This window comes from Cherax quadricarinatus, unplaced genomic scaffold, assembly GCF_038502225.1.
Source record: "Cherax quadricarinatus isolate ZL_2023a unplaced genomic scaffold, ASM3850222v1 Contig2547, whole genome shotgun sequence".
In the NCBI taxonomy this organism is placed as follows: Eukaryota; Metazoa; Arthropoda; class Malacostraca; order Decapoda; family Parastacidae; genus Cherax; species Cherax quadricarinatus.
Genome location: NW_027197573.1, coordinates 11,846 through 22,500, shown reverse-complemented (window position 1 = coordinate 22,500; position 10,655 = coordinate 11,846). Strand labels below are relative to the sequence as shown.

The following is a 10,655-nucleotide window of genomic DNA, read 5'->3' as shown; positions in this document are numbered from 1 at the left end:
TACTGTTACCTGTCAGAGATGACAGTGTACAACTTACATACCGTCTTAGCTGTATACATATTACTTTTTTTTTTTGTAGCCTAGTATAAGGTGTATAAAGAAGCTTGCTTACTTATTCCACAAGATATGTTAAAACTATTTTTCCTCTCAACTATTTAAATTGAATAAACCACACATGGCTTCACCGAATAATTTGCAGAATGAGGCTACTATGTATATTTTTTTAAGATTCTTTAATTAGTATTACTACAGCTAGTATCACTACTTCTTCCAAGAAGTTTAATCTTCCGAGCACCTCACCTTAAACTCTTTACATTCCTTTTATATCTATATGTTGTTTGTAAGCTTGACTAAGTTCACAGTGAACGAATAGTCGGAATAATAAAATGTGTTGTTGGCTGCACATACACATGGTTGTGGTGGTTGTGGTGGCAGAAGTCTTGGCAACTGTAGTGGTGGTTGTTGTGGTGATAGTGGCTCTTGTCCGTGGTGGTAGCGTTGGTGGTAGAATTAGTGGTAGCGTTGGTTGTAGAATTAGTGGTAGCGTTGGTGGTAGCGTTGGTGGTAAAGTTAGTGGCAGCGTTGGTGGCAGCGTTGGTGGTAGACTTGGTGGCAAGAGAATCAACAATGATGCCTTAAAGTAGGTTGAAGGTGAAGTAGCCTTCCAGAGGCTCTTAATGCCTCGAAAATATGAAGAAAAAACACTTGCCTGTGTCTAATTTTGATTTTCTTATTCAGTTGTTCTTAGACTTTATTTTTGTTTTGACTTTATTTCCGTTGATTCCGATTTTTTACTCAGGTGTCAACACAATAAAGTTTATTATTTTTATTGGAATCAGTTCCTCTTCCGAGCAAAATACAACTCAAAGAACATTTTTTTTTTCATTTCAACACGAAAGAAAGTAGAGAAAAAATGGAAAGAGACAGAAGACAGAGGAAGGAAATATAGAAAAAGGATGAGGCAGAGAAGAATGAGAGATTAAAAGAGAGAGAGAGAGAGAGAGAGAGAGAGAGAGAGAGAGAGAGAGAGAGAGAGAGAGAGAGAGAGAGAGAGATGCAGTCTTTGGAAGTCAGACAGAGACGAAAGTTCCATTGTTCACTATTCTATAACACTATTATTAAATCCTTCTCGTCGTTTTTCACTAATTTCTTTCTCTTCTCTCTCATTTTATTTTATTCTTCCATCTTTATTCCCTATTTCTTCTTACTTTTACTTCTTTTCCTGCTGTCCATTTTCTCTCCCGTCTACCCTTCCTCCCTCCCTCCCTCCCTTCGTTCCTTCCTATCCCCTTTCATCAGCCCTCCTATCTATTATTTCCACTCTCCCTTTCGCCATTTTACTTTTACATTTTCCTCCTTTACCTACGTTCTCCACCCAATTTACTTTCTCTTAATCGTCCTCTTCACCCTTTCTTTGTCTCCTTTTCCATTACCTCCTCTGGCTTTCCAAAGTCTTTCACATCTTTTACCACCAACCTGTATTTCCTCCTTTTTCCAGTGCCTTCCCTTCCTCTATTTTTACCTCCCCATTCTATCGTAAATCCATCTGCCCAAGCGGGCCCTTTAGGCTATCATCTTCAATCTATTTGAACAACAATTTTACGTTAAAATAGAGCGAATCACTACCTGAAAACATCCAATTTCACTCCCATGATTCAAGATCTGGAAGGTGTAGGAGCTCCATTTGCGGCGATCATGCAGAGGGAGGGGAAGAAGGCCACGAAGGGAAATGGGCCACGAAGGGAAGAGGGCCACAAAAGGATGAAGGGCCATTAAAAGAAGAGGACCACAAAGGGAAGAAAAATAGGAAAAGGAGATCGTGAAAAGAAGAGAGCCATGAAGAAATAGAGCAATGAAGGAAAGAATGGCTAGGATGGCAAGGGGGCCATGATGAGAAGATAACACCCTCCCCCCCTCACAGGACCTGACCTTCCCCCTCACCAAAACTGATCTCTCCCTCACAGAGTCTGATCTCCCCTCACCAAACCTGATTTCTCGCTAGTTCTGATTATTATAAAGTTCTTTAAAATAAAAATGAAGCAGAAATGTTTCTACGCCCATAAAAATATATAGATGCTTCAAAATTAAATAAAAATATTTCATCGACCATAAAATTTATGCATTTCTGAAAATTAACTAGAAATATTCCAACAAGCAAAAATTTTTATAGATTTTAAAAAATAATTAGAAACATTTCAATAACCCCCAAAAAATATAGATTTTTAAAAAAGAAACATTTCAAAAACCAAAAAAAAATTATAGATTTTTAAAAGATTGGAACTGAAAAATAGAGAAGCATTGGGTTGGAAGCCACGCGCATTCACTGTTAAACATGGATCAGAAACTACTGTAATATGTGTCGTAATGACTGGCCAGTCAAGGCTGACTCTTCTGAGGTCAGGAACTATAAGATGAAGTGGTTAGGAGTGGGATGGAGGACTAAAGAAAGGGGACAGGGAGGAGTGGTTAGAAGTAGATGGGGTGATTGGAGGGTTCAAATTCAATTCAAATTCAAAGTTTATTCTCGATAAGGATTACAATGCTGAGTTTACAGAATTTGGTTATTGTGTGGTTTACATGTAGTAAAATAATAATTACAGAGTGTACCACTAGAACACCTAGCATGGCTAGGCATTTCGGGCAGACTTATATTAAATGTTAGGTTTAAAATATTACAAAATTATGAGGTAAGTTGGTATTATGGCTAAGTGACTAAATACTAGTTGTGAGTTTAGCAATGTGAATGCTTTTGTTTTGGCACTATACATAGTTTCAGTATTGGAGTATCACAGGCCAACTTATGACTAGTTAAGATTCATTATTTTGAGATTGAGATTGATATTTCTGTTTATGGTCAAATGGGTGAGTGAGTGTAAGTGTGAACCACCAGGTGGTATTCGTATTATTAGTTGACAGGGTGTATCAGGGAGATAAGATGTTTTCTGATGGTAGTTTTGAAGGTGATGAATGTGTCTGCAGTTTTGAAATTTTCAGGTAGGGTGTTCCAGATTTTAGGGCCTTTGACATACATTGAATTTTTGTAAAGGTTTAGTCGGACACGGGGAATGTCATAGAGATGTTTGTGTCTGGTATTGTGCCTGTGGGTTCTGTCACAACTATCAAGAAAGCGTTTTAGGTCAAGGTTAATATTGGAATTTAAGGTCCTGTAGATGTAGATTGCACAGTAGTAAGTGTGGATGTACTGAACAGGGAGTAAGTTTAGATCTATGAAGAGTGGGGGGGTGTGTTGCCAGGGATGGGATTTAGTGATTATTCTTACTGCGGCTTTTTGTTGGGTTATTATTGGCTTTAGGTGTGTTGCTGCAGTTGAACCCCAAGCACAGATAGCATAGGTGAGGTATGGATATATAAGTGAATGGTATAGTGTGAGAAGGGCAGTTTGCGGCAAGTAGTATCGTATCTTGGAGAGGATCCCAACCGTTTTGGATACTTTTTTGGTTATGTGTTGGATATGGGTGCTGAAGTTCAGGTTGTTGTCGAGGTATAGGCCTAGGAATTTGCCCTCATTATGCCTGGCAATTAGAGTGTTGTCGATCTTAATGTTAATTTGCGCATCTCCTGCTCTGCTACCAAACATAATGTAGTAGGTTTTGTCAACGTTAAGCGTAAGTTTATTGGCTGTCATCCAAGTCGATATTTTGATCAGCTCCTCATTAACAATGGTGTTGAGGGTGGCAAGATTAGGGTGAGAGATGACATAAGTCGTGTCGTCAGCAAAGAGAATGGGGTTCAGGTGTCGAGATACGTTTGGAAGATCATTGATGTATATGAGAAAGAGCAGGGGACCAAGGACACTTCCCTGCGGAACTCCAGTATCAAGTGGCTGTGTTGTTGATGCTGTGTCTTTAATGGTGACATACTGATACCTATTAGTAAGGTAAGATTTGATAATATGCAAGCGCATGGCCTCTTATACCATAATGGTCAGTGCTTTTATTTTTCCTGAATCCAAATTGGCAGGGGCTGAGTAAGTTTTGTGACGTTATAAATGAATACAGTCTCCTGTGCACGAGTTTCTCAAAGATTTTGGATAGCAATGGTAAGTTTGATATTGGCCTATAGTTGTTTAAATCTGTAGGGTCACCACCTTTATGTATTGGTGTAACCCTTGCCGTCTTGAGTAATTTCGGGAAGGTGCTAGTTTCTAGTGACTTGTTAAAAAGTAATGAGATAATATGCGAGAGGACATGGGCCACTCTCTTGTACAATAATGGTGGGACATGAGACAGATTCCCTGAGTTATTTTTAAGTGACTTTATAACCTCGGTGACTTCCGTGGGCTCAGTTGGAGCAAGATAGAAGCAATTTGGGAAATTCCCATCTAGGTAGTCCCCGGCATGAGCATTGGTACGTGGGATTTTATTGGCGAGATTAGAACCTATGGTTGAGAAGAAGTCGTTTATCTTGTTAGCTGTGTCAGTGGGTTGCAGTGGTGTTTCATTAGGTTTAGTTAGGACAATATTCTTGTTTTTTTTCAGTTTGTGGGTCCCTAGAATCTGAGAGAGTGTTTTCCAGGTCTTTTTTATATCTCCTCTTGTGTCAGTGAATCTACTGGTGTAGTATAGTTGTTTGGCTTTCTTTATTACTTTGGTGAGGACTGATGAATAGTGTTTAAGAATATCTTTGTGTATTAAGCCCTGTCTATATTGCTTTTCATATTGGTGTTTCTTATCAATTGGGTTGGTGTGGTTAGTTTGAGATTGGGTGTTTAGTGGGGGATGGTGTGATTGATAGGGTGGTATGGGTGGATGATGGGACGAATGGAGAGAAGGTTGATAGGAAAGCATGAATAAATAATGAACTGGGTGGGAAGAATTTGAGATTCTTTGACCATTCATAAACCAGAAGTGTTCATCTACCATAGTTTTGTAATTCATCCTGTCTGTAACATCTTAATCTGTAGTGTAACATCATCCAGGTGTTGATTTCAGTACTATCGTTTTATAAAAAAAAAATAATTACATTGGCATTATATCTTCGTAACACTGGTTCAGTACTGTAACTTTTGAAAGCTGTTACTTCAGTATTTTAATCTCGTCAGAATGTTTGCTCTGGTTCTATAATTTCACAAAGATATTTACTACAATACAGTAACTTCACGTAGATTTTTACTACAGTACAGAAACTTCACGTAGATTTTCATTGTAAATTCTTACTACAGTACAGTAACTTAACGTAGGTTTTTACTACAGTTCAGTAACTTCACGTAGATTTTCACTGTAGATTTTTACTGCAGTACAGTAACTTCACGTAGATTTTCAGTACAATATAGTAACTTCACGATAACACCACTCTCTCTTTTTTTTTTTTTTACACAGGGTTTGACAAGGTTAAGGATCCCTAGCTTTATTGACAGCTATATTACAGGTTAAGGATTCCTAACTTTATTGGCAAGCTAAGAGCTGTTACCTACATCAGCTCATTTGAAAGCATTTTTATTGTTATGAGACATACAAGTACGGAACAGGATGAAGTTGGAGCCATCTGTGGGCCAGCATTTTCATTTGATCAACTGACTTTATCTCGTTGACATCATTATGCTGTACGAATGTGTTCCATACTCGAGTCATCTTGGGTATATATGATCTCAGATGGAGTGATGTTCTGGAGAAGGGTACAGCCAGAGTGAAGTTGCTGCTTTCTGCCCGTCTTGTGGTATAGACGCTTGTTTCACGCTGTCCTCGAAGTGGATCCAAGTGTGATACTTTGACAATATTGGCCTTGTACATAACAGTAAGGCCACCCACATCCCTCCTGTGTTGAAGACTCTGCTGAAATGACAGATCTATCCAGGATGGGTCTAGGCGAGAGATGAGACGTCTTGCCATGACGTCTTGCCATGACGTCTTGCCATGACGTCTTGCCATGACGTCTTGCCATGACGTCTTGCCATGACGTCTTGTCATGAAAGACATCCTCAAAATACACAAAAACATATATCAGTTTTTCTGTTTCTGTAGCTCATTATATTTTGCAAGAAAGGAAGAGGAAACACGGGAGAACCATTATTTTTTTCCAGATGAAGCACGAAACACGAATGGGTCATACAACACCTTAACGAATAAGAGGCAAGCAGGTTTGACACAGGGTTGGGTATGATAGCTCTAATTCCTTGGATGAAAAGATCTTCATGAGAAACAATAGCAGGTGTTGCTATTTGCAGACATGGGGAGGAAAAATATACCCATGCAGGGATGACATGTGAGGAGGAAATGCTGGAGGAAATGTGGCTTCCGTTGCAGCCTGCCTCAGACACCTTAAACACCTGAGAAAATGTAAAACCCTGTTCATTAAAATTATATTTGTGTTCAGAATGGATACATTAAAAAAAAAAAAAAAGACGCACGCTGAAGCTTAAATCGAGGCAAAGTTTTAGTCTGTTAAAGCTTTATCAAGAAATCGATAAAGTCACTTAAAACAACTCTACACAGCGAAATGTTGTATAATTTAAAAAAAGTTTGACCTGCAAGATTGCAACTTATTTCTTTTCTTGAGGAATATGTCTCAGAGTCTTGTAAAGTCAGCACCTTTGGTTAAAAGTTTTGCCTTCAATATTTAATCATAATTAGTATTGTTCGTTTTTTTTTATCCTATTTTCTTGCATGATTTTTAACTTTTCTCGTTTTAATAATATTTTTTTTATGGTGTAGACACTAAAACACCAATTGCGTATTTATTATATTTTATTATCACACTGGCCGATTCCCACCAAGGCAGGGTGGCCCGAAAAAGAAAAACTTTCACCATCATTCACTCCATCACTGTCTTGCCAGAAGGGTGCTTTACACTACAGTTTTTAAACTGCAACATTAACACCCCTCCTTCAGAGTGCAGGCACTGTACTTCCCATCTCCAGGACTCAAGTCCGGCCTGCCGGTTTCCCTGAACCCCTTCATAAATGTTACTTTGCTCACACTCCAACAGCACGTCAAGTATTAAAAACCATTTGTCTCCATTCACTCCTATCAAACACGCTCACGCATGCCTGCTGGAAGTCCAAGCCCCTCGCACACAAAACCTCCTTTACCCCCTCCCTCCAACCTTTCCTAGGCCGACCCCTACCCCGCCTTCCTTCCACTACAGACTTGAAGTCACTCTGTTTCGCTCCATTCTCTCTACATGTCCGAACCACCTCAACAACCCTTCCTCAGCCCTCTGGACAACAGTTTTGGTAATCCCGCGTATTTAATATATATATATATATATATATATATATATATATATATATATATATATATATATATATATATATATATATATATATATATATTTAAATATATATATATATATATATATATATATATATATATATATATATATATATATATATGTGTGTGTGTGTGTGTGTGTGTGTGTGTGTGTGTGTGTGTGTGTGTGTGTGTGTGTGTGTGTGTGTGTGTGTGTGTGTGTGTGTGTGTGTGTGTGTGCGTGTGTGTGTGTGTGTGTGTGTGTGTGTGTGTGTGTGTGTCGTGCCAAATAGGTAAAACTGGTCAGTTAGCAAGAACTCATTTACAATTAAGTCCTTCCTAAAAATCTCTCATATACGTTTAAAGATATATTTTTCATTTATGTTAATGTAAAAATTAATAATTTTGTATCAAAAGAACCTTAGAAAACTTATCTAATCTTATTATAACAAGCGCAGATTAATTTAGCCTAATCCAACTAAATACATTTTAGATAAGTTTACAATAATTTAATAATAAACAAACACAATGCAATATTTTTTTTCGTTAGGCTGAGAATGATTTTTGCGCAGTTACTGCATACACAAATTTTCACTTGTTTTATTCAGCAAGAAGAGCCTTGCTATTTAAAACGAAATCGCAAGTTTTACCTATTCGGCACGACATAAACACGATGAACAGCAAAAACTTTATAGTAAATAAACAAAAGAGTTACATGCATCATCCTCGTGGGAGATGATGGGAAATCAGGCATGATTCAAGGAAGAGCATGGTAGCTCCCATAGATCAAGAGCCCTTCACCACCGACAAGGCATCCCCCTCCCCATCTGCAGACACAAGGAAACCGTAACTTACTTGAAGAAACAGAAGATGAAGAGGGAGATGCAGAGAGCCACTAGAGACATGGAGTAACCAGCAATGTATATCGTGTTGACACCTTGGTGAAGCTGTGAGGGAAACCAAAGACCAGGTGTAAGTACACGGAAGAAGGAGGTGGGGGGGGGGATATGTTTATCTTTAGTGAGGATATCTTTGTGCTTACTGGAGATATCTTTATACTTATCAAGGATGGATATCATTGATTATTGTAGATAGATATATCTATATGTTACTGTACATAGCATAATGTTAGCTGACTTTAAATAACATTGGTTATTGTGGATAGTTTTATGCTTACTGGGGATGAACCAAGAATAATGAATATATATGTATTAAAATTCGTCCTTCTAAAGATAACAATATTTAATACATAACAAAGAGATACATTTTCCTGGAGAGAGAGAGAGAGAGAGAGAGAGAGAGAGAGAGAGAGAGAGAGAGAGAGAGAGAGAAAGGAATAGAGAGTAGGAAGAGTAGGACTGAGCAAACAGCCAGGGGAAACATTACCTCTAGATTGGACATATCGACGCAAGTAGTGTAGTTGGACCAGGACTGGTTAGTGTACGGATGGATGAACCAGGAACCGTTCTCGTCACAGTCTTTGTGTCCACTTCCTGCAACAGACAAACGGTATATCATTTCACTTGAGATTTGCATCGTCTATGCTACACTCGCATTAAGAAAAGGAACAGTAAGGAAATTCTATGAACAGAAATGCTCTGATAAAATGATATAAAAAAAATCAGTACTCTCTTTCCAAAAATTTAACATATACTACTAATACCACTGATAATACTGCTACTACAATTATTATTATTATTATTATTATTATTATTATTACTACTACTACTACTACTACTTCTGCTGCTGCTATCGCAACTACTACTTTCTGACAACTATTTCTACTTCAACTTCTACTACTACTCCCGATACCACTTCCATTACTACAGCTACACTTATACTATTAATATTACAACTACGGTTACTATTACTATTATAAGGTCTACTACTAGAGAGAGGGAGAGGAAGAAAATATAAAAAAGACAAATAGGAATGGGGATATAAGTAGTGCATAATTTAATTAATATTTTTGGATTTAAATTATGTTTCTACTATTTTTCTAGGTCGAGTTGTCGAAAATTACGAATTTTGCCCAAGAAGAATTTCACGTCACTAATGAAACAATATTTCACGTGTTTTTTTTTATTTATTTTTTTTTTCGTAGACAATTTGTCCATTATCTTATATTTTTATTTTGCAGCTGTCTGGTGCAAAAAGTAGCTGATTAAAAGTAAAATTAAATCCACCTGAAAAAATAAAACACATTATATTTTTTAATCTACACTTTCATTATTGATGGAACAGTCTTTAATAAAAATCTTTCTCATTTTATACAAGAAATCATTGGTCTTCATTGCAGTGCTTCTGTTTTCATGAAAATCACCCAGTTTTTTTATTTTATTGGTTTCTATTGAAAAGTTTAACAAAAAAAATTATTTTCAAATTTTAAAGAAAAAAAATCCATGATGAGGTATTTTCATACTTTTGGGGGAAATTCAAATACCCAATTTTTAACTTCGTGAGCTCTTCTGCAGCACTTTTCCTAAGTCAAATTTTCCTCTGCATTTTTTTTTGGACTATCACCATGAATCTTATACAGCATCATATTACTACATATATATATATATATATATATATATATATATATATATATATATATATATATATATATATATATATATATATATATATATATATATATATATATATATATATACACTTTCAGTAAAAAAAAAAGAATTGAACAATTAGAAAAAAACACGATGTCCTGAGTAATAACCTTCACTTCTAACACCTGAGGAAGAACTAGAGATGAAGAACGTTAAGTGGCATCATTCCTCCATAGATGCATTTTAACGTCAAAAGAACTGGTAGAAATAATATATATATATTATATATATATATATATATATATATATATATATATATATATATATATATATATATATATATATATATATGTATATATATATATATATATATATATATATATATATATATATATATATATATATATATATATATTTATTATTTTTATTATCACACTGGCCGATTCCCACCAGGGCAGGGTGGCCCGAAAAAGAAAAACTTTCACCATCATTCACTCCATCACTGTCTTGCCAGAAGGGTTCTTTACACTACAGTTTTTAAACTGCAACATTAACACCCCTCCTTCAGAGTGCAGGCACTGTACTTCCCATCTCCAGGACTCAAGTCCGGCCTGCCGGTTTCCCTGAACCCCTTCATAAATGTTACTTTGCTTACACTCCAACAGCACGTCAAGTATTATATATACACTAGCTTTTCACGAGAGTAGCAGAATTTATCTCCATCGATATTTCGCAATGCGAGCGATATGGCTACGGTGAGATGAAGGGTAGGGAGAGAGCCTTCTGCTTGATTATTCTGCCGTACATGAAAACAGCAATTTTAATACTACAATGTCTTCGTTTTTGTCTTTTCTTCGTACACTTGCTCTTAAGACTGATAATACTGTGCAATAAATAC

At 36.6% G+C, this 10,655-nt stretch overlaps 1 protein-coding gene across 1 annotated transcript in view; it reads right to left on the bottom strand.

The window, feature by feature from the left end:
• LOC128689691 (calcitonin gene-related peptide type 1 receptor) overlaps positions 1-8,699 on the bottom strand; it is a gene marked incomplete at its 3' end in the record, with an annotated part of 38,947 nt that extends 30,248 nt beyond the window's left edge. Inside the window, 2 exon segments of the mRNA XM_070081391.1 lie at positions 8,064-8,155; positions 8,595-8,699. Of these exon segments, the coding sequence (XP_069937492.1) occupies positions 8,064-8,155; positions 8,595-8,609 (107 nt within the window).
• Between the last annotated feature and the right edge of the window lie 1,956 nt (positions 8,700-10,655).